This window comes from Phoca vitulina, unplaced genomic scaffold (genome assembly GCF_004348235.1).
Source record: "Phoca vitulina isolate PV1807 unplaced genomic scaffold, GSC_HSeal_1.0 scaffold7, whole genome shotgun sequence".
NCBI lineage: Eukaryota > Metazoa > Chordata > Mammalia > Carnivora > Phocidae > Phoca > Phoca vitulina.
The window spans coordinates 49,870,652-49,896,189 of record NW_022589710.1 but is presented as its reverse complement, the minus strand read 5'-3'; the positions used below and the strand labels follow the sequence as shown (position 1 = coordinate 49,896,189).

Genomic DNA, 25,538 nt, shown 5'->3' with positions numbered 1-25,538 from the left:
GTCCTGAAGGAATTCATCTTGGGTCACTTTACAGAATGTTCTTTTCTATTCTCCTGCCTTCCCCACCACCAACCTTAGGTGCCTCTAGAGGTTAATAAACTATTCTCAAAACTAAATAACACTCAGAGAGCCTCATAGCACCAGAGAGGTTTGGGCAGCTGGGGGTGGGGATTGGCCATCAATTTAGATCTAGACCAGGTCAATAGCAAATGAAGGCTGTTGTCTTGAAACAGCTGTTCCGTGGCCTCTGTGAAATGAGGTGGTGGCTTCCATCCAGTTTCTGGACAGCTGTCTTCCTCACAGAAAACATTGCCACAATTGGCATTAATTGGCTCTCTTGCTCAGAGCCTCCCGCAGCCAGTTCATTGAAACTTCTCTTTTCTCCCTTCCTTTCTCCTCTCCACCCTCCTCATCTTCCTTCTCTTCATTTCTGCTTTCCCCTTCCTGTTGTCTTTTCCCTTTTCCTTTCCTTCTCTGCCTTACCGGCAGGTGGCCTGGAAACAAGAGAGTAGCAGCAGTTCCTGAGGGAAAAATGCATTAACACCTCAGCCTGTGTTTTCTGCCAGGGCTTGCAAAGGGACCTAAGACCAGCTGTTGGGATAGAACGCTCATACCTCCCACAGCGTCTGCCTTCTCTGCCCCAGCCCTAAGCTGCTTTGCTCAAGGTGTGTCAGAGTTTACTCTGGGGTTGTCTATTTTATCCATTGAGCTTCTTTCATCACAAGGCAGGGAACACGGCTGCGTTTGTAAAATGGCTGGGCCCACAGGGAATTCTGAATGATTCAGTAGTGGTAGTACAAACCCTTCATTATTACTCCCTCTTGGGCACAACCAGGAGTTAGTAGAGACGGAAGGTCGTGCAGTTTTTGATTCCCTTCTCTGATAAGGACTGCACTATTTGGGGGGTGGTGTATATGGCAGTCATATTCCCAAACCCCAAACCAACACACCTGTCCTGACCAGACATTTTTTGATTTATAATCTATTTATTTGACAAGTTTTTAATAAAGGAAGAATTAAACTCCATTTTTAAACTATATTTAACAAATTGTTTGAATTACAAGGAATAAAATTCTGTGAAACAAGACTTCTTAAAAATCCACAGCATGAATTATTAACTCCACAGAATTCTTTGGATGCACTTTGGCTCCTTCATAAAACAATAACGAGATAGCAGTGATAACTTCCACCCCTGAAATTTCCAAGTCTGCTCTCAAGTTATCCACCTTCATGTTCTCAGTCTCAATTTGAGTCAAAAAGTAGACCAAAGGAAGACTTACCACTCATATTATTTCTCCAACCAGAAGGAAGCAATGATGGACATGATGCTCTCTTACTATAGAAAGAGAACACAATTAAACAATTTTACAGCGTTTCTGCACTTACTAAAAAACCCAAAGCATTTTGCCCTAAGCTGCCTTTGTTTAGAATTTGAAACCTGTGTACAACGTTGTATGGAGAAATTCAACCAACACGCCACACATTGGTTTGCAATTAGCTGATTACAATGTTAATTGCTAAGAACACTTATACGGCCACGAAGATATCCAAGCCTTTGAAATGACCATATGAAATCTAAACCAGGAGCTTGAATTGGGGCAATATTAAACAGATGTGAAATCCCAGATATCCTTTGCAAATTAGAAGGTAAAATAATTTAGCACAGCTGCTTTTGGCAAGGGTTTCGATTTTCAGAGTATGACCAGGACCCACAAAACAGTTACATAAGAAAAAAGTGAGATTCAGCTTTAGGGAAAATATCCTAGCATGAGCTCTGACTCTATAGACTTCATGATCCACTTTCTCTCATCTATATGATGGGACAAATCATTCTCTGTCACCGTATGTGTTATTTTTTTTTTACTTCATGGGTATAAAATTACTTGAAAACCAAAATGCTGAATACTGTTAATAATTAGAGCAAGCAAACTGTGTGTAAAAAAAATAGCTTTGGAGAAATGTAATTTCTAGAATGGAAAGATTGTCTAACAGGTAAAAGAATGGCTCTCAGTTTTGTGATTCATTTATTCATTTAAAAAAGTGATGGAAGAAATCTGAGAAATGATATGAAGAGGTTGGCTATGTGTCTATTTGTTCTTCTATTTTAAAAAAGAAAAAACCTCAAACACATCTAACTTCCAAAGAAAGAAGAGGAAGAAAGAAGGAAAGAAAGAGAAAGGAAAATAAAAAGACCAAAAAAAAAAAAAAAGCCATTCTGATTTATAACCATTTGTAGTTTGGATGTGCCTTGAACTTTGCATTTAAAAAGAAAACATTTTTCTGATTTTCTACCAATCCCTCTCCTTAGCTTGCCATTCCTAACCATATCTTTCTCCTTGAAAGCAAATGACAAGTGAGGAAGAATTGGTTTATAGCTGCTAAAGTCTCTGCCTTAAATGAGCACTGCTTTCATTCAAACAGGTCAAAATGAATGTCTGAGAAGGGGCAAGATTTTAAGGCTTGAACAGCGAGTGGAAACATCATTTCCTGACTCCAGACCTTCTGTCATTGTGGAATGGGACTTCATCTGGCACTTTAGTTTTCCCTTCTATACTAGTTAAAATGCCATGTTGTCACTTCCCTCTCTTTTTGTCTTTTTTTCTTCAATAGGGACATTGAGAAGATTGAGAGAATGAATAGAGTAAATGGAGATCATGTATATGAATAATATTCTTTAGCCAACAATGTATACTAGTCACAGGAAAAATATTTTTCTTTATGGTTTATATTCATTTCTCTAAGCTCTGAAATCTCTCAAAATTTAGCCCATGGAATATAAATCCAAGGTTCATAATGGGCTAAACTGATGAGAAAGATGAAGGAATCAGGTTTTTAAGATAATAGGGAATGGCCAGGGTTGTGTCAATGGAAACGGCCACATCCAAGACCAGCCAGGTGTACAATTCTGGGGCACCATAGTCATATCATATTGTATGTGAATGGTGCCCCCTAGTGTGGAGCAATGCATACCCTGCCCATTGGTCCATTCAGTACATCCTCCTTGAATTTACTCCGTTGCCAGGCATGGTTCTAACTGGTGGAAGATAGCAATAGAGAAAGCAGATAGGAATCCCTGGTCTCATGAAAACTAAAAGCATTCTCACTGTATTATTATTTTTTTAAAGGCAAAAAGCACTGGGCCAACCAAATAAAATGCATATATATGCAGAATTTGGCCCATTGGCCCACCACCAATTAATGACCCCCTGCTCTAGGCTTTTAAATTATTTCTGTAATCTTGCAGGTTATAGCCACAGGGACAAAACACAGAAATGTACTGACCACAGGTTTGCATCTCCTGCTTAGCTTGTGCTTAATGAGAGCACTGTGTACATAGAAAAGTTGGCTAATTAATTTTCAATTTAAATTCTGTATCCCCACCCCAGTGTCTGTACTTACTACTCCTTCTTCCAAGAAAACATAATTCCTAGAGGTGATTGGTTAGGTAAGTGAGGAAGGAAAACTAGAATGAGGTGGGGGTCATGGCATTCTGCCAAAGCATTGTCTGCCTAGACATCGGTCCTGGAAACCAATGGCAGAGGCGAGCCATTGAGCAATGTTCAGTATGGCTCTTGAACCAATTCAAAGTCTGCTCCTAACCACCTACAAATTTAATTAAATTTTTTTTTCAAGGAAAAAGGAAGATTCCCTAAAGCTTCAGGTCTCTTAAGGGTTATGTTAACAGAAGCAGGGGAAGTGCAGAATTTAAAGAGCTCACTTATAAAGAAATTTATTTCTCAGTCTTATGGCATCTTAATGCCACTTGATAGAAAGTTTTAATTTAATCTGCATGTAGGCAAAATTGAACTAAAAGAAGGTCTGGTCACCTAGCTACTTTCATGGTGTCTGGAAGATTTTTTTCTTTTTCTTTTTCTTTTTCTTTTCTTTTTTGCATTGGAAATTTCAGTGACACTGAAAAGAAAACTTGTATTCATTTTCTGAAAAAAGCTTTAGAGAAATGCTGTGATGGTACTCAAAGAGTTTAAAAGTTTTCCACCTCACAACTCAATTTGAATTTTCTTAAATAAGATCATGACTCAAAAATATTTAAAGAACCTAGGTCACAAATCTGACGAGAAACTGTCACAGTATAAAGGTATAAAGACCAGATGTAAGCATCCACATCTTCTAAAAAATAGAACAGAGACCATCCCTGAGTACTCTTTCCCTTTTCTACCTGCCTTCCAGAATCCTTTCTTTCCAAAAACCCCTCATAAATGAACAATAACAATAATCATCATCAGAGGAGAGAGAGTTTCCCTATCAATTTACACGTTACATTAAATTACTTTTCCCAAAGTCTGGAAGCATTTCCTGAAAACCGTCAAAAGTATTAATTTTTTTTCTCTCTCCCTCTCTTTAAATCACAAAGCAAAATTCCACTGTCCCTCTACCCCCCTCCTTCTAAAAAAAAAAAAAAAGTTGTCGAGTTTTGCTTTTCTATTCACTGCAGTTCTGGCCAAAGTAAAGCCCTCTTTCTCAATGACGTCAAGATCTTTACCAAGATTAGGCTTTCATTTCTCTATTGCAGCAATTAGCCAGGGAATGTATAAAAGGCTTCAGGGAGACTCACTGGGCTGCAGAGAGAGAGGCACTTTGCACCACAGACAGATAGCACGAAGGAAAAGCCAGAGGGAGTGAGGAAAAGAGGAGTCAGTCGCTCCTGGGGAAGGGAGAGAGAGAGACAGCCTGGGAGAAGGAGAACAGAAAGTGTGTGTAAAACGGAGTAAAGAAGGGGAAAAACTACCCTTAAAGCACATTTTTTAAAACTCTGGCAATTCAAGAAAGAAACAGTCTACGTTTCTGAACATAGAGACAATGAAAAGCTAAAGAAAAATTTGCAATCTCTGCCACAGTCTCATAGGTGCTTGGAAATGAAAGTAGAACTGCCTGTCTTTAACCGACTCTGAGAGGGGTAACTGGATTAGGAACGGGTACGCCAGTTTGTGTGTGTGTGTGTTTTTTTTTTTTTTTAACATCTTAAATCCTGAAAAAAAAAAAAAGCAGCAGCTCCGAATTGAATGAATTGATGGGCACACTCCAACTGCTGGGCTGGAGAGACTGGACTTGGTCTTACCATTTCTGCTTCTTTGAAAGAGGAGACAACTTGGGCTTCCTTTTAATTTAGTTTTTCTCCTTCTCCCCCCACTCCCGGCCTTCCCCTTTATCTCCCCCACCCCCTCTATCACCACCCCCCTTTTAAATAAGAGGGTGAAGGGGAACCAGAGCGCACAAGGGAACTGACTGGGAGGCAGAGAAGATGGGCATCCTCAGCGTAGACTTGCTGATCACACTGCAAATTCTGCCAGTTTTTTTCTCCAACTGCCTCTTCCTGGCACTCTATGACTCGGTCATTCTCCTCAAGCACGTGGTGCTGCTGCTGAGCCGCTCCAAGTCCACTCGCGGGGAGTGGAGGCGCATGCTGACCTCAGAGGGAATGCGCTGCATCTGGAAAAGCTTCCTCCTCGATGCCTACAAGCAGGTGAGCTGCTCCGACAGGGGCTTCTCCCGTGATCAGCAGGGGTAGGGGTTGGCAAGTTAGGGACGGCAGGCCGTGGGGAGCACTGGGCTGGGATCATGGAGCTCTCTTTGGGGGCCTGGTGGTTATGCTCAAGGGAGCTCCTTCCTGCACCTTCCACACCTGTCACACAGGTTAGATTTGGGGCTGACAGGTATTAAGTCATAATGACTCGGCGTGACTTAGTAAGGAGGCTTTCTAATAGGGTCATTCGTGTCTTGCTGCAATTTTGGAGTAGAGGGTGTTTGTGCCGGTTAAATAACTTGGGGAAAAGTCGGAAAATGTCGGGGGAGGGGAGACTGCTGCGTTTAACCTGCTCTTGTCACAAACTGGGATTTTGAGGGTTCGCTTGATGAGAGGTGGAGGTGCATTAGGAAAGACGGTTCAATGGTGGGCACTGAAAAGCAAGGGGAAAAAAAGAAAATGCTACTCAGAACCCTCAGAGTTGGCAAGATGTAACAAAATGGTCACAGCTGGTGTGATTTGGCATAATAGCCCCCCTCGTTTCTGGTAGAGGTAAGAGTTAATGAAGGCAGCCCTGCGTGCAGCATCCTCCTCTACATGGACATTTTTGTAATTGAAGGATAGTTGACATACAATGAACAGGTGTACGACATGGGGTTTCGACAATTATATACATTAAGAAATGTTCACCATGATATGTGTGGTTACCATCTGTCACCATACAAAGTTATTACAAAATTATTGACTATATTCCCCATGCTACACTTTTCATCCCCGTGACTTATTTGATTTGAACCCTTTTGAAGTGGTTATCAGGCACCGAGTCCCGGGGTTAGCGGATACCAATTTGCAAAAAAGAAAGAGCTGAGAACTAGCTGTCAGAAATCCAGACTTTGTAAGGGAAACCACATTTGCTTTCTCAAAAGTGAAACAAGTTGTCCTAGAAAGAGCAGATAAGTCTATGGTTCGTTACAGTCTCAAAACTGTTATAACACGTGTCTTGAGCACTGGAGCAGTGACCTTACTTAGCTGCGGAACTCATGTCCCAGGGCTGCTTCTCAAGACCAGACTTGATGATCTTTGTTTCTAAGACTTACTGACATCCCAGCCTTTTGGCTGCTTGGAGATGTTGGTAGGACACCCCCAACTCAAATCTCAAGGGGCAAAGGGGAACTGGTCCTTTGTCGGTTGTCCCCTCTGTCCATGCCCACATGAGTCCTAAAGATCTCTGGGCTTAATTAAGAAGAATGGACTCATTTGGCAGAAGTTGTGGTCAAAGTAGACAATCTTGGTTTTCCCTAACTGTATTGGGGGACCTTGTCCGAGATGCCAGGGAAGGGAGTTTGAGAGGCATATGGAAGCCAGTGAAGTGGTACATTATAGACAAGTGGCACCTCAGAAACAGGATTAAAACTCAGAATCGTAGAGGGGGGAAGGAATGAATCCTCCATCAATAAAATCTAGAAAAATAAAATCTGTGCACCAGGAAAGGAACAGAAGTAACTTCTAGTCACAAAGAATCCAGAGTAAGCTTGTTCCACTGAAAATTAAACAAGTGTTCAAGAAGGAAATATTCATCATGAATTAGGGGCGTTTTACTATATTGCATGTCTTTGTTATCAAAAGTTACCTGCAGAACGTCTGCATGTGTTGTCCTTAAGGCCAGAGAATAGTAAGAGCTCTTGTTAGTAAGTAAAAGTTCCTTTATAATAATAGGAAAAATTCTTAAGGTTCTAACCATATAATGTTATGTATGTTGGGCAAAGGGGAATTGAGGGAGGGAGATATCGAGTTGGCCATTTCATTCCCACAAATGTATCATTGAATGTGGAAGTTTTATGTTTTGATGTGGGAGAAAAGGCTTCGGACGAGGGTGGAGAATGCACACTCACGTATGTCAGGCACGTTATTAGCAAGTTCCCTCATCCATATCTGGATTTTGTAGGTATTGGGAAGATAACATGCCAGTGCCAGTGGATTGAACTCAGCATATTAAACTCTTACTTCTTTGAAAGATAATGGACTTTTTGCCTATAAAAGGAAAGTCACCAGTTGCGAGAATTTTACTTATACGCATATATCCTTGTATAAATATCTCACATAAAATATGGGGGCTCTGCTGTTACCCACAAGAGGAGTGTTTCTCCTCTTAAGCAGCTTATTGGAAAAAAAGGGGGAAAAAAACCAAATGCCTCTTCAATAGACTTTATTATTTATTTTTTTCACTAATATATAGTGTGTTGCAATATTTTGTGTTTTGTAGTCCAAGAGATTGACAAGGACAAGTGATTTTTTTTTTTTTTTTGCATATGGTTTATGTATTCTTCTCCTATATTGTTTCTACTGATTTGATTAGTGACCAAGTTCACAACTGATGTTATTATGTTTGCTTTTTATGATTTATATAATAGATTCCATGAGAAGAAGCAACTCAAGAACCCATATATCCAGAGACAAGACTGGACTGGGTGTCTAATGAATAGAAACGTTGTGAACACAGCTTGCCTTGATTTTAGGTCTCCTTCTGTCTCCCAAGTATGACAAGGTGGTGGTGGCTGTGGTGGCATTTAAGGGTCACGGCGAATCTCTGAAAGAGGTTGAATCACTTCCCTGACTGCTGTTGTCATCTGCGACACTGTCTTTGGGTGTAGCCAATCTAGGGCCACCCTGGAGGAGGTTCTGTGACGCAGCCGCACTGTATTTCACAACCCTGACTTGCGTTACTTTGAGGCTGCCACCTGCGGAAGCAGAGTTTTCCCGGCTGAGGGGTTTGCGCACCTGTAATACATTAGGCACGTCCTTTCTAATTCCCTTTGTTGCAGGTCAGATATTTGGGAAGACATCGCTATAAAAGTGCTATCCCTGTGTTTGGCTCCAATAGGAGGCCACAAGGAAAGCAACAGAACAAAATAAAACAACCCTTCTACGTTCAAATATTGACTGGGAGTTAAAATTAACTTCAGAGGGAAACCTTTAAAGATAACTTGCGCTCGGTTAGAGGGAGTTCCGTGCAAGGTTTTGATGAAAAAGAATGTCTATGGAAACTTGTGACAGAGGTGAACACCAGATGTGTGTTCTTTAAGTTTTCCTAATCTGTGTCATTGCGTCTAACACTGCATCCTTGTGCTGGTGTTCCGAGACTCAAAAATGCAACCAATAAGCAAACTACCCTGTCTGGGAGTCTGGCTCCTACCTAAATGAAGTGTAAAAGTAAACACACAGTATAGAGGCTGACAAGCAGTTTAGCTTCTGCATGGTAAATACTGCAGTAGCACAGAAAACATATTCATTTGAACATATAATTTTGGTTTTGAAAGGGTTTCTAACATCCTTCTCCTCTTCATTCACCTCAAACCTTTTGACACTAGTTTCTACAATGGAAAATAGCCCTCTTAAGAGAGAAATTGTCCCAAAAGAACACAAAGGAGGCCACAGCCAGAGCTTGTCCATCACTTGCATAAACCACTAGGAAGTGCTAGAGCTCAGGTACAAATCAAGGTTTTCAAGGTACAAATCAAAAAGAGAATGACCAAAAGGGAATCGAGGAAAGAGTAGGTAGCTCATTCTTCAACTCTGGTTTATTTGGCCAATTTGAATGTAAATGGGTAAATTGCTGCTTAATAATTGTTTGGCCATGTTTGTAAGGCCGCTGATGTAGTCTGGTCATTATTTCAAAAAATTTGAAAATTCTTGATGGTTAATAAAGCCATTCCAGGGCTTTGGGTAGCAAGAAGGATGTGTAAATATTGTTCTACCACATACCCACCACCATTTTTATCATTTGCCTTACTTCCTACCATGAGATGAGGTGATATTTTGTCCAGAAGCCTTTCTTGGGCTGTGGAAAAGGGGGTAAAAAAAACAAGGTTAGTAGTATATGCTCTATTTCCAGCTTCTGCTTGATGAATGGTTCTTTTTTTCCCTTGCCCTGCATTTCACAGTCCACATGCTAAAGAAGTATTATCCTTTTCCCCATGCACTGAACACTGTCAGTAAAAGGAGTACCATCATCAAGGGAGTCAATTTATATGCCATATATTTACACTCTTGTTCATATTTATAAATATGGCTATCACAACATTTGTGCTCTGCCCAGAGATGCCCTGTATTGTAAAAATGCAACCCTTTATCTACCTCCCTTGTTGATGTTGTGTTGATGTTGATTACACAAACATAAGAAAGGACAACTGTAATAGCGCAGATGGGAGCGATAAAGTCAGTGATGACGATATTACATTTTACGTATGTCCTTTCTGATCCTTGCAAAATAAAGGGACCCTTTGGGAACATCGGAACTTCAAGACCAATTAGTGGAAATGATGCTTCTTGTGTTTGGGCATTAAATACTGGGCAGGGTTCTCTTTAGAGCAGCTAATGCTGGCAGGGAAAGAGGTACCGACCTAATTACTCTTCCGCAAGAGTAAAAAATGCCTTTTGAATGCCTCTTTGGCAAATATGTCTCATTAAGGACAAAAACCAAACACAAACCCTCTAAGAAGGAGAAATTAAGATGATAGGTAACTTGTGGCCAGGAGACTTTCTGTGCCACTGTGGGAAATTAAAACAAAGTTTGGGAGTACCAGGGGATAACTTGTTTTTGTTGAGCTTCTTTCCTGCAGCCTAAATGTTATTATGGGACGAACTTTATTTTCTTCATCATCCTGGCTCTTTGTCAAGGAATGCTTTGCTCCTGGGGAAAGCAAAGAATCTTCCATCATTGAAGACAATGGTGATTCTCCCATTCCGTCTCAGCAGGGCGTATAACTGAGCAAACCAAGAAACTCTTCATTTGAAATTCTGGTCATAATAGGAATTTAATTGTCACAGAGATCAAATGAGAAATGACATTGGTCTCAAATGGCAATTGAGAAAGGACAATAATGTCCTTTTAAAAGGTTTATTTTTTTAAGTTAAAGGGAACTTTCATTTTTTAAATTTCTGAAGTTTATTTTTTTTTTATCATTGCTAAATTGTCATCAGCAGGTTTTAGCAAAATGGACAAACTTTACAATTAGTAGATGAGGTTTACAAAAGCAGACTACTGGTCTACTCACATTGGGACTCACAAATAATAGGTGTTTTTTTTTCCCCTCATAGGTTTATTAATATCATTGGTCTTACCTACACGTTTTCTCTAACCTAGTCACCCTCATGAACAGGATGTCCACTTATGACCTTCCAATCTGCAGTAGGGCCCCATGGCTGCTCAGCAAAATAAAGAGGATTGGATACTATCATTTCATACACGGACCAGCCGAGATAATCAAGAACAGATCGATAGTATTTGGTGTTGATTATGACAGAATTCTATAATAGGGCTCCAGGATTCACATTTCCAAATTATCTGACTCAGTAGCATATCCATCACCCAAACACAGTTATGTTCTTTGCAGGTCAAGATTATTATTAAGTGTAAAATTCTTCATTGACCCCTACTCCTAGGATTATAACAGCTATTATTCACTCAGTTATTCATTCAACAAAATTCCCAGCTTAACAAAATGCCAACCCTGCTGCCGGCACTACACACACACACACACACACACACACACACACAAGCATTATGTATTTGGTAACTTTTCTAATTTTTAATTTTAGAGTGAATGTATTATACTTGTTTGAAATTTTCTGACGTGGACTAGTCTGTATTTTGAAAGAATTATATGGCTGAACTATGTGTCACTAAGAAGAAGGAGAAGGTGCTTTAACTTTCCAAGAAAATTAACTACAGGTAATAAGAGAGTCACCTGTGACTGATGCATCAGATTAGATTATTCAGTTGAATAATCAAGAATAATGCGAGGATCAGCAGCTCTGCCTGGGTGAGAGTCAGGGGCATCAGAGGTCTTTAAAATGACTCCAGCAAGCAGATGGTTGTTTTCACCTACCAAGAACCTATAAGTCTACAGTCCAGAGATGATTTTTCTCCTGTGTATGGGTTGCTCACTTAACAAGAAGTCACTATGACAGTTCATGGATTTAGACTGGTCTGAATGCATTCAGATCTTTATATCACAGTGTATTGAGGAACGCAGCGCAATATCATTGAAAGCAGCCCTCTTAGAATTATTACCTGTATTTTAAGTGGGAAAAATCTAACGAGAAGGTAATGGTAATGCTACCCACCACCTAGATCTACAAAGAAGTACAAGAAGTACCCATAGATTAAAAAGTTTATAATACCTGGGCGCCTGGGTGGCTCAGTCGTTAAGCATCTGCCTTCGGCTCAGGTTATGATCCCAGGGTCCTGGATTCGAGTCCCACATCGGACTCCCTGCTCAGCAGGAAGCCTGCTTCTCCCTCTCCCACTCCCCCTGTTTGTGTTCCCTCTCTCGCTGTCTCTCTCTCTCTGTTGAAAAATAAATAAAATCTTTTTTAAAAAAAGTTTATAATAACTTTAAAATGTGTATCTTTAAATTGTAAGTATATTTTAATACCTCAGAGATGAATGAGGTATTATTTTTACCTCGTATAAAATAACCCAGCTGAAAGTAGCTTATTAGATTTCTCCATCTAGTGTAACTTGCAAATTAACCAAGAAAATTAATATAAATAAAGTAACTTTCTCCCTGATAGTAACTGAAAACAAACGTACTTATTTAAATCATACCAACAGCTTCCTTTTCTAAGAAAGAAGGTTGTTATTCTAAGATTTTTTAGGAAAACTAATTGTATCATTTCAAATCTGCATTGCTAGGATTTTTCAGAAGGGAGAAAGAACTTCTTTACTTCTTTCTCTACAGTTAAAATGAGTTATGCATTCACATTAGATAGAAGCTTCTGAATAAAAGCCCTTGAGTATTTTACATCAGTTTGGATTGTTGAGTTTTTAACAATTTACTTCTAAGTGACTTCAATTACTAGCAGTGTTATGTGTGGCTGTATTTATATGAAGGGAATAAGTCGATCCAGTTGGAAGTGTTTTGTAATATTAAGTATAGTGTATAAAAATCAATTGGGCTGTCGTAAGTTGTCCCTAATGTTATTGGCTTTGATTAAACCATTCTAGGGAAAGATCCGATTGTGTTAATTCAAACTGAAGTAATTGGTTCTTTTATGTTGCCAGCTTTTTATTATCAATTTACAGATCCAAAGGCCAGCAAACTTTCCTTCAGTCTGTGTTCAGCTATTTAAACCACTTGCAAAGGGGAATGTGGAACAATTTTCTTGCATACCTTCTTCTCTACCTGCCTGAATATTTTTTAGTTCAGAGGAGCTTGTTAATAGAATGTATGATAGACTAGTAAATGGTTTGTGATTTCCTAGATAAAAACAAGAAAACAAACCAAACCAAAAACACGTGAAAAATGAGGAATTAAAAGAATTCTGGAATAATTGTATGTTTTTGTTATTTCATTTGTTTTATGGAAATGGTGAGGTTCCAGTTGTAGGAACCTGAAAGTAAGTAGCAGCTCGAGAAACCTCCAGGAAGGACATCATATAGAGAAGAGCTCAAATCACTTCTAAGGATAATCTTTTTTTAAAACATAGAATTTCCCAGAAAGATGATATGCTGTTTCACATGTTTGGGTGACATTTAATGATGGAACCTATACCCACACAATGATTTGTAGTGTACAAGAGCTCATTTTCTTATGTTATCACCCTATAACTGTCCAAGGAAGGCATCACCATTTTACAGATGGAAAAGCTGAGGCACTGAAGAAGTAAAGTGGAAGTAGCCCTTCCAGTAAATGGCAGAGCCCGGGTTTTCTAGCTCTGGACAGAAATACACTTCATTGGGATCATTGTCCATTGGTTGAGATTAAATGAATTAGCATCATGCAAGAATATAAAGGTCTTTCCCAAGTATTTTGGGATTCATTAGTGGGAATTCAGAAGGAGGTACCTAACTCCCACAACTCTGATAATTTCTCTTAAACTAGACCATTCACTTTTAACTTTTAAAATGAAGTCAATTAATCATTTGTTATACAATGTGTGCTAACCATTGACAGCAAAGTAAGGGTAATAAAGAATACCAGCCTCAACGTAATGATGAAGAGAGTTAACTGAGATGCCTTCAATGCTGAAAACAATTAGCCTCAGTGACTCTACAGAATGAAAAGACTTCTACTCTTTTTAGGGCCTTTTTTTACATTACCTGCCATGATGCCTCTTTACTTAAATCAATATAGGTTTATTACATCCTATAAAGGAATACCACATTTGATTAGAGCCAGTTGTTTTTGTATAGAGTGAAATGGAGTAACAACACATTTCATATGGTATTCTCTCCCTTTTTTTTTTTTTTTTTTTTTCTTTCACCACCAGGTGAAATTGGGTGAAGATGCCCCCAATTCCAGTGTGGTACATGTCTCCAAATCTGAAGGAGGTGACAACAGTAGAAATGGTGCCCAGGTAAAGATGGTTGATGGAGCTGAGTGCCACCTTCTTGACTTTGCCAGCCCTGAGCGCCCACTGGTGGTCAACTTTGGCTCAGCCACTTGACCTCCTTTTACTAGCCAGCTGCCAGCCTTCAGCAAACTGGTGGAAGAGTTCTCATCAGTGGCTGACTTCCTGTTGGTCTACATTGATGAGGCTCATCCTTCAGATGGTTGGGCAGTGCCTGGTGATTCTTCTTTGTCTTTTGAAGTGAAGAAGCACAGGAACCAGGAAGACCGATGTGCAGCAGCCCACCAGCTTCTGGAGCGTTTCTCCTTGCCGCCCCAGTGTCGAGTTGTGGCTGACCGCATGGACAATAATGCCAATGTAGCTTATGGGGTAGCCTTTGAACGTGTGTGTATTGTGCAGAGACAGAAAATTGCTTATCTGGGAGGAAAGGGCCCCTTCTGCTACAACCTTCAAGAAGTCCGGCGTTGGCTGGAGAAGAATTTCAGCAAAAGATGAAATCTAGATTAGCTGGTTAAAGGTATGATTGTAAAAGAGTTTTTTGTTTTTTGTTTTTTGTTTTTAAATTATGTAAAGGAAAGGAAACTAAGAACTGAATCCACTATTTCAACTGAGTCCCATTGTCTTGCTGAAAGACAGAAATTTACATGTCAGAAGAACATAAACCTCTAACATCTCCATACTCCTTTTACCACTCAAATGGCATTTGGCTAAATAGTACCCCAGCACATCTCTTCCTAGTGAGAAGCCCTGAGTGAAAAGATCCCAAGATGGAGAGGAAGAAACCCTGTTTCAACATGTGTTCATTCTGCCTTGGGAAAGAAGTAATACAGCTGATGCATGCTTTGGGACTTGAAGAAAAGACTTACCTGAATAACTACTATGTTAGGGAACTATTGTCCTTATTAGTATAAGGGGTATTGCCTACACTTTATTCAGCACAGATAGAGCCCATCTGGAAAGTTCCCAAATATTTACTTATAACGAGTCCTTGAGCCCAGTCCTTGTGGTTAAGGCTTTTGTGTTTAACAGTGTTCGAGTAGTCTCTGCTGTTCTAGTTTCTAGCCTTGTGGTGCTCTATGCCAGTCTAAACATCCCAGAACTCACAGGTATATTTGCAGATATCAAGAATGAGCCCTACCTGGAGGATGAGGATGATTATCTGAAGTCTTAGGGTTCCTTTCTAGGCAGGTGGGGAAAGCCCTAGAAGAAAATCAAATTGACAAGCTAGGGACAGGAGGCAGAAAGATGAGGAGGCTTCACAGAGTTTCACCTTGAAGCTATAGAGAGTGGGACTAACTTGTTAGTCACAGAAACATGGAAACATAAAACATATATGGGCCAGAAAAAGAAACAGCTCAACTGAAATTAGCATTGAGAATATACATATGAAATCAATGTATTTATCATATACTCCTCAATTGAGGGAGAAAAGGGGATGGAAAGGGGAGAAAAAAGAACCCCACACTTCATTATTTGTAATTATGAGGATTCTTTGGTAGAAATAATTACTTTTTGAAACAGGTTTGTGGTATGTATATTTTCAGTGGGTGAATTATACCCCATGATACTGATTAAATGTAAAACCAGCGGGTCCAGTGGTGCTGGTCTGTCCCTCTCCATTCCTACAATTCTGATGTGGCCCCACTCATTCTTGGTCTTAGTCTCCATAACGGTGGCTGAGCTGGAGAGTACATTCTTCATAATATAGTCTTTATAATATATATAAATATATTCTCAGCTGCTGTGGGAGGTAGGTGCCCTGGCCATTCAGCTATAGCACTGTTCTCCTCCCAAAGTAGGTGAACTATAATGAATAATAGGTGCAAATAAGCAAGATTTCTTCAGTTACAAAATAGAGGAATAGAAAGTTTGAGACAATTCTCATTAATAATTTTGGAGGCTTTGATATAAGGCAACCCTCAGTGGCATGGAATTTGGCGAAATGGAATTCCCATTTACATTTAAATTTGGACTGGGTCTTCCTTTGTTCCAATTAGCTGAGGTCTTGTAATCTAAGGCCTCTATCATCATTATAATGCTATATATATATATATATACACACACACAATGTATATATATATATACACACACACACTGTGTATATATATATATATATATACACACACACACACACATTTCTCTTTAAAGATACTATAGTTTTACCTATAATATAATATCTAAATATCATAACCCCCAAAGAATAGACCAATTAATTTTGTATTATAAATTTTTTATTGTAAATTTGAGGATGCTGTCAAATCACAGTACATGGTTGTATTGATATGTACAATCAAAGGTTCTTATGACCATTCCATTAATGATTGAATCATACAATAAAAGTCATAGAAAAAAAAAATCTCAAGTTGAAAATATCTTCCGGAACTAGTTGCCTGAAATAAGAAAAAGGTGGAAACTGAGTGTGTAAGAACAAAAAGTATATTAAAAAAAAAACAGAACTGGAACAATGTATCAGTCATATCACTAGTTTATTGTTTAGATATTAATGTACTCTTTTAACTGATTGTTTTTTTTTACAGCAACATTTAAGCTTTCCAGTGTCTTAAATTCTATAAAATACACCTGCAAAGAAACAAAGCAAATTTTGAAAATGTGGCATCATCTAACAAATTTCTGGAAATTCCCACGGAAAACAGATTATTTCAGAGTTCGTAGTCATTAAACTATATACTCCAGACTACTCAGTGGGCCCCATTGAATTTTATCTTTAAAATGGTGTCAAGATTATGTGGTACCCTAGAAAAGTAAAATGAAAACTTGGTTGCAGCACACTCGCCCTGTTGTCCTTAAACTTCCCCTTTGTTCTACATGTACAATAATGGAACAGGATGTTAGAGAAGCTGGTGGGGGGATGAGATTTGGCTAAGGCAGTGCTAGTTGTCTGGGAAAAAGGATGATGGAAAAAGCACCCAGTCATGATATATGTTTAAGGAAAAGAGAAGGTCGTGTGTGTGCAATTCCTCTCCACGAGGATATTCCAATGGAAAAATGAAGCAGTGGAAGTAAATATACAAAGGCATAGGCTGAATATCAGGGAAAAAGATATGTTCAATAGAACATAGAAGACTTTCTGGAAGAAAGGCAGTTAGGGGCCAATGAAGAAAGTGAATTGACAAAGCTCAGGAATCCTACAGTATGTAGAATGGCTTGGTGTTACCAGAGTTATGATAAGCCTGTAATTATGTAACCTATTTATCTCAACATGATTTTTTATGATTTCCTATGATGTATCTTTTATGAATATAACAAGAACTCATTATTTGAAGTAGAAGAGAATCAATGCTTAGCTGGTATGCTCAGAGAAATTATTAGATCGTCAATACCCACCCCACCTACCTTGTCTTTGTAAAGTATGTTCATTTGAACAATTGTTCAAACATACTTTGTAAAGTATGTTCCTTTGAACAATTGACACTTAAACATCCCCTCCCCCACAGGCTGTGTTTACATGGAGCTATCAGTTTAGCCTTTTAAACTGAATTAGCTTGTCTATTATTGAAATAGTTTCCAAGAGATTTTAGATATTATCATAGCATCTGGATTTACTCAAACATTGTGTTTGAAAGATGTATGTCTTGGAACTATTCAAACTTACTTTATTTTATTGCTTAGAGAAAATTTTAGTGGAATCAACAATGACTTTCTTGAATGGGCATGAATGAAATGCCCACACAATAATGTAGAAATGTTTGATATAGATATTAAAATGTAACTGACCTCCTTAGAGGCAGACTAGTAACTGTTCTTTGTATAGCTAAAGTGACAGTCGTTTAACTTATATGACTTTTTATATTCATGTTTTGGATCTCTGGTACTATGTCTTCACCTTGTTTATAGAATGTACCCTTGATTTTTGGTAATATCAAGTGCTAAATGACCTATTGATTTAAATTCTGCCATTAAGCAGAAAATGCCTATTCTATGACCAAGGAAAGAAGAGAAGCCTGCTGTCTTTTATTTTGCCTGAAGTGTATTTCACTCTTTGGGCTCTTGAATAAAAAATATGAAACATGGTGAGGTCATGTGTGGGTACTGCCTTGCTGCATAAAATACCAGAGGGCATGTTAAAGACAAAACTATGCCTTTGGGAGAATTCCCAGCTGGATACAAGGTGCTCTTAGCATGCCCTATGGGTTATATCCACAGCAAAAGGAATGCACTGATGTACAGGACTTTCCAATCTGTAAAGCTGACTGATGGTTTGGAAAATTAGCTTAATTAGAATCATATGGCCATTGCAAAGGGGAAAATGTAGACACCAATTTCTGTCCCATTGAAGAGTTAATGGAAACCTCTCCAGCACGTAGAGCTTTCAGAACATGTCCAATGTCATGTCTCTCAGCAGTGGAGATTAACAGTAAGAATTCCAATTCCAGGAACTTAAAATGATATTGCCAAAAATCAGAGCAAAATGTTTTTAGTTATAGTCCAACTTTCTCCTTTATCTTAAAAATAGAATCCAAACTTAGGTTTCATATGTACATCCAGAATGGGGCATAAGTATGGATCTCTGCTTGGTGATCAGCATTCTCTTGGTAGTATCTTGAGGTCCTACATGTAAGAAGGAAGTAGGGCCTGGGAGAGTCAGGCAGTTGCTAACTGAGAAGAGCTAGGCCCTGGGAATTTGGTCGACTGATTTGGGAGAATTTGAAAAGAAACTTCTCACCAATGGAAGAGGGCTGCTAGGTGTCAATGAATGACTTTAGGATGAGGCGAACATTGGGCCACTTCTTAATGCCTTGCGTTGTGGATAGCAGCAGAGGCAAGGTCTCAGACTTAAGAGACCCAGCTCTGTTTCAAGGCGAGTCTGAGCCAATAGAAAGCCAACATGTACAGATGTCCAAACAAGACTGCTCATGCAAGTCAGGGCTTGCTGCCCGTCTGACGCACTAGCACCAGGGCTGCAGGGAGTTTATTTAGTATTTGCTGAGGAGATCTCAAGGACCCAGGAGATGTTAAATGAAGTCACTATTTGGGCTCAAAACTCCCCCCTCTCCCCCCAAAGCAAACAGGTAAACACATAAATGAAAGAAACCCACAGAAGGGGGTGGGGAATAAATAGAAATTCTCTCAAGACTTCTCCGGACTACGTCACTGGCCCATGTACTTTTTATGTGTATTAGGATGAGAGACTATGAAGACATAAGTATCCAGTACTTTGTAACCAAAGCAATTAAAAGATATTGGGTAGGGAATGTTGGCCAGTTTTACCTAGTTTTGCATCACATGATCGCCAGACTCTATCACTAGCCCAAGTAATCGGGCACCCAGAGAGGGAGACTGTGATGTGCAGAGGTGACCAATGTGCGAATGATAACTACTGATGAAAGAGTCACCGACTCAGTTAGTGGTTGGATGTAGTCACATTAGTTTTCCTCTGCCCGTCTTTGTCTCCCTGGCAAGGAGACTATTTGGGGCACGATGCTATGGGTACTGGGTAAATGTGGTGAGAATGCACGTGTGTATTTCTCTGCTGCTCAGTTGCAGAAACAGAAATGCTTTGGAGATTATCAGTAGAAAGAGTGTTATTATATTGGTGCTGAGTGGTATGTGTGCTTTTAAAATTTGTTCTTGTATTTTAATAAACTTTGAATAAAAGAATAAAGTTACTCTTTGGTTCTGTTTGTTTATTTTGGAAAATTACTCTCTAGACCTTGCCCCTGGCTGGAACACATTCATGGTTGACAAGGGAAAGAGAATCCATCATTCTAATATTTATTCCTTGGTATTTGTGGGTAAAGACACCAGCGATGCCAGGTTATTTTAATCTCATGCTGTGTGCCAGAGTCTTCAAGGAAATCAAGACAAGTTAGAAGAAAATCTTCAGATACTTTCCATATTCGTGAACAAGTCACACACAGAATTCATGGAAAAGGCCCTATTGAGACTGTGGAGCAAAGTTTTACTTTGTTATGTTTATGCCCCAGGTTTTTTAAGTACAATAAATAAACTTTCCAGGAGTTGGTTAAAACTATATATACACCTATATAAATATATGTATCTGTGTATATATACATATATATACATACAGATATATGTTATATAAAATATGCTTGGCAGTGTGTTAATGTGGAATGAAAAAAATTTTAAACACATTTATATCAAGTACTTTGCATTGTGAGAAGGTAATAATGGATATGAATGATTTATGTAGGCAATGGCCTGTTAATGACAAGAGATATATTTGCAATGGGTTAAATATGTGCATTTAGTTCCTGAAAACAGGTGACTTAACCGATGTATTAATATATCTTGAGACTCTGAACTTGCTGATGATTTCCTGCATATAATAATTTCATTAATATTTGTGATGTCTTATATAATATGCCAGAATTTTAATGGAAATTTGAGGAATCATGACTCTGACAACTATTGATTGGGATTCTGTTCTTTGCAGGGTAAAACCTGTGCTTGGCGCAACGGGAGGTGTTAAAGCCGTGAAACGAAATTCACAAAGATATGACTCCCCCCAGGAACCTGTCATCAATTTGTCAAAGCTCTGCAAGTGACAAATTCAAATTAGTTGACCAAAAAAAAAAAAAAAGTAGAATTTATTGGCCAGTATAACCAAACCCTAGAAATGATTGGAATGAAACTTACCTCAGGGACAGTTGGATGGATCCAGGGACTTTAGAAACCTTCAGTGCTTGCTAAGTCTTTTGTCTCTGCTCTTTTTGAGTATCAGCTTTTTCTCTCAGATCAGCTTCTCATGTTGGGTGATCTGGTTGGGGAAAGTTCCTTACTTACATTCTTTTTTTTTCTTTTATTGAGATATAATTGACATATAACATCATATTAGTTTCAGGTATACAACGTAACAATTTGTATATATTGTGAAATGATCACCACAATAAGTCTAGTTAACACTTGTCACTGTATGTAGTTTGAAAGAACTTCAACCTAAAATGGAATTGGAAGATATAAGATGGGAAAATTCAGAAAAAAATCTTAAGGAATGAGAGATGATTTCCTGTAAAGGCGTGATTTACAGAAAACTGATAATATTGGAATTTTCTTAAATGATAGGGAGTTGTTCAGGGGTTGCCTCAAATCAATGTTGGGAAGTTTTGATTATGGTTTCCAGACACATGAACAGGAAATGACCCAGATCAGGTTGGTCTTGCAAGATGAGTTGAATTGAGCTTTGTTTGTATGACTGGACTGGTTTTGTCTGCTTACGGAATTTTCAAAATTGGTCTTCATTTGTTTTTTATTTTAACAGACCGAACTGAGCTCTCTCCTCTTTATACTCCTGCCCATAAACACAGCTACCCCAAACCTTCAGCAGACTTGCCTGTAACTTGCTACAGTTCGCTTGTCCCAAATTACAATTTCTCTGCTATTCCTGAATAAATCCATCTTTTGGACAATTTTGAGCTTGACTCAGTTTACCATGTTATTCAGTTGCAAAAAAATTGCAACTAAAATTTTTTTAGTTGCAAAAATTTTTTTTATTATTATGAGGACTTTATGACTTACTATCTTAGCAACTTTCCAATATGTAATACAGTATTAATGATAGTTACTGTGCTGTACATTACTTACATTGTAACTAAAAGATGCTTCAGCTAGAGTCTGACCCTATCCCCAGAGAAGGACTTGAATTGGACCAGCTTGTGTTACATGCCTACTCTGTTGCCATGGTAGCAGGGTCTGCTACCAAAAGAAGGAGAGCAAGAAGTGCTGGGAATGTCCAAAGGTATCAGAAGTTAACACAGTGGCCATTTCTTTAACTTCCCTAATAATGAGGGTTAAATAAGTGATTGGATATGTACAATCAATAAGAACAAGTTCAGAAGAAGGAAAGAAGGAACTCTGGGTAGAGCTCTCAGAGGAGGCTTTGTGGAGTATAAAAGGAGTTGACCTCAGCAAATGGGTAAGATTTAGAAAGAGCGGAAGATGGACTTTCATTTAGTAAGTCAATCTGTATTTATAAGTGTCCATTAGATGTGACTAAGAAGGCCAAACCCGTCAAAAAATAAGACATTAAAATGGCCATCATCCTTGGAAGAGAGAATTCAATCCACTTCAGTAGAAAGTTGAGAAAACTGAGGATAGAAGCTGTGTTTGTTTTTATTTCTTTGTATTTCTCCCTCTCTTGGGTAAGCAGACATTTAAATATCCAAAATGCAATCACCAATGAATGTTTTAAGCATCTACTAAGTCATAAATAAAAGACTAGCCAGCAAAACAACACATTTGGTGGGTATATATACAAACGGTATGAAATATGGTTTCCCACACCGTGTTTACAGTCTTGTTGGTAAATGAAAAATCCAAACATGAAATCTGATGTGTCAGATACAAGCTCCAAATGTGCTGAGCCTTAAACCCTCGAAGTATTGCCATTTCACTCCATCAAGAAGGACCTTCAGAAGAAATTGGAGGGGGAAAAAAAAAGAGAAAAGGGCACTTAAAAAATAAAGGAATCTTTTAGCCAGCATGGAGCTCTTAAAGACATTCCAGGAAAATTTGTAATAAAATTCCTTAGTATAATGCCTTTTATTGGGGCATTTTGCAAAGATACTCAATCCTTTTCTAATTTTCACATGGGTGAGGATTCACTGTGGTTTAGTCATCTTAGTCAATTGCTGCAGGTTAGATTTGTATAAAGAGACAAAAAGTATACGTAAGAGTAAGAGGCATAGAATAACCCCCCAACATATGCCAGTGCGAAAACTGGCGACCTTTAATCAGGGAAGTACAAGGTCCTTCGTTGCAAAGTTAATGCAATGTCCTGGGTGAGCTCTCACACCTAGCCACTGGGAAGTGAAGGGATCTACGGTCAGGAGCCAAGACCAGCTGGAGCCTTGCTGCAGTTCGGCTCCGCATGGGACACATGCTGATACTTGTAGCTTAAATGTCCGGGGGGGACTAGTTCCGGGCCTTGCAGCTGCCTATGTCTATAAAGCAGTGATAAAAGATTCCAGGTGTCTCTTGATAAACTGTGGCTATCATAACTGGTCCACACCAGGGAGATTGGGCGGGAGAGAATGCTAGGGATCCAGGAACCCATCCACTCCCACTTCTGCTTCAGAAAAGGGAGTTTAAATTTTCTTTCCTCCCTGGCCTTGCCACCCCCTTTATATTTTTCCCTCTCCCTAGGAAAAAGATAAGGACTTTAGCCTGACTGCAGTGAGCGTGGAGATGGGCTAGGGTGGAGTGGATTGTATGATTGATATAGTCCATGCAATTCAGGCAAAAATCTTGACTTATATGTTTTAGACAACACATAGGAGGCAATTTAAGCAATTTATTAGCATATGCACAGACCACAGGCCTAGGTATCCTCATAGGCCACTCCCATAGGACAGATGCTTAAGTGGTACTTGCACTTAATGCTGCAGGATAGATTCATCAGGGACCCTACTTCAGCCACGACATTTTCATTGCCTTTTGTGTTTCTATTCATCTACACCTTGGTTACGTTTTTTACCTTAATTGTTTAAGGTTTAGGTGCTTTACCAGCTCTAATGGGAGAAGTACTGCCTTGTAAATGCATGACTAGGAAAGTTTCTTTAAAGTGAAAAAAACACCCTAAAGGGAATTTTAGGAATTCTCACCCCTTGTTGGTGCTAGGCACAACTAATCCCTCATTTCCTACAGTCGTCATGAGGGAGACAAACCTCCCCAGCTTTTGTAATAGGGACAGTCTCTTTCATCAAACCCAACACTCTGTCAACTCACTCCACTACTGACTCTACCCATGTGCGCGTGTTCCCCATTATACTTTGAGGATGTGTAACTATATATATAAGCTCTTCATATGTTGTAATGACTGAAATCCCCTGAATTCATTCTTTACCACTATTTCTTATGGAAAAATTTCTTTTGGCATTTATGTTCTTAGTTTGTGCAGACTTTTTAAAAGTCCCCCCTTCGGGTATATCAAGGAATGCCTACTTTTATTTTGCAAAGTTCAAAGTTCTGGCCTGCATCCACTCCCCTCGTTCTGGTGCTCAGGGCTTCTACGCAGAGATTGGTGAAGGATACATCTATATATAACTATTTTAGTTATATCTTTAGAAGATTTGTCATTTTCTATTACAGGTAAACACTTATACACACATCTATAAATATACCATTAATAGTAACCTATATATTTAATGGCAAACAAAACAAAACAAAAATCCAGTTACCTTCTAAACCTAGAGAAAAAAGAATCCCGTTATACACTGAAAGAGAAAGGTTGAACCCCAATTGAATTGTCAGTCACCATTCTAGTGACCAGATGGAGCGGACCAACCATATTGCTAATGGGAGTACCATGATTGTGGAAAAGACATCAAGAAATTATCCAGGGTAAGGGCTATTTCTGTTTCTTGATGATTTAGGTACATCTAGTTACACCCGTCACCCAGAAACACCAAACGTGTTTGTATGCTGGTTTTGTGTGGAGCTGCAAGATCTCCAAATAACGTGCAGGTGGCAACAATCCTTTGAGTGCTGTGTTGCTTCACTGGTTTTTTAGTCACTCTTTGGAAACAATCTTCTAAAGTCACCAGTGACCTCCTTCTAATCTAGACAAGTCCAGAGGTAATTTTTTTTCAGTCCTCGCTTTCTGTATTTCACAGCATTTGGCACTTGGAACTTTTATAGCTTCTCTCTCTTTTACTGTTCCTTATTCTCATTTAGTCCATTAAAAGTGGATGTTCCCCATGATTATTCCTCTATATTCTGTTTTTCCCTCTTGTAGTCTTTCTGTAATAAAGAGGGAGGAAATGTGGTCACAAATTGCACTACTTAGCCTTAGGTCTGCCTGTGAGGAGCAGAGACCTAAAATAATAATTACTTAAGACAGCTTATTTTTCTCTCTCATGGAAAATTTCTGAGGTGGGCAATCTGCAGCAGGTATGGAAGCTCTGTTCCATAAAGTCCTTAGGGATCTAGGCTCCTTCCCGCTTCTGCTCCACCCCCATGAGGCCTTATAGTCCTTATATACCCCTCTCTGAGGCTGGAGAGTAGAAACAGGAAGAGAAATAAAGGCAAAGCAGGTGTCTACCAGCTTTTAAAAAGGAGATTCTTAGAAACTGCTTTATGGACATTTCCACTTACATCCCTTGGCTGGAACTTCTGCCATAAGACAATCCGAACTGCAAAGACGGTTGGAAAATATAGTCTTCATTCTTGACAGCTATGTGCCCATCTGAAAATTCTAGATTGTAGAAGGGGAAAACATATTTGTAAAGACATTCTATATTTTCTTCTAGCCGTTTTGCCTTTCACAAGTATGTGTTTTATCCACCTGGAGCTAATTTTGTTTATGGCATTAGGTAAGAAATATAATTTGACTTCACTTTCCTATCAAGTAATTAATGATTATAGCATCTTTTATTCCTTTTGTCCCAATGATCTATGATGCCAGTTCTGGCAAGTTTCTAGGCATGCATAGGTCTGTCCCTATGCTCTCTGGTCTGGATTTGCCTTGTCTATTTGTCTTTCTGTATGCTACATCTTTATTATTAGGTTGATCCATGAGCAGTTACCAATATTTGGTTTTGACCTATAAAAATGTCAGTTTCATATGAATTAAAACTAACCCTAAAGTTTCATAATAAGCTTTGTTATTACAAGTTCCTCTCCTTATTTTCCCCATACATACTTTTCTTTCTAAGGAGCATCTTGGTTATTTTTGGCACTTTATTCTTTCAGATACATTTTAGAATCAGTTTTCCAAGTTGCA

General features: G+C 38.9%; 1 protein-coding gene across 1 annotated transcript; it reads left to right on the top strand.

Moving 5' to 3' along the window:
- The first annotated feature begins 4,578 nt into the window (after positions 1-4,578).
- On the top strand, positions 4,579-19,464 carry DIO2 (iodothyronine deiodinase 2). The gene is given in 3 exon segments (XM_032405703.1): positions 4,579-5,482; positions 13,757-14,327; positions 14,330-19,464. Coding segments are annotated over 3 exon segments (816 nt in total). The 5' UTR covers positions 4,579-5,260; the 3' UTR covers positions 14,353-19,464.
- Positions 19,465-25,538: the final 6,074 nt, after the last annotated feature.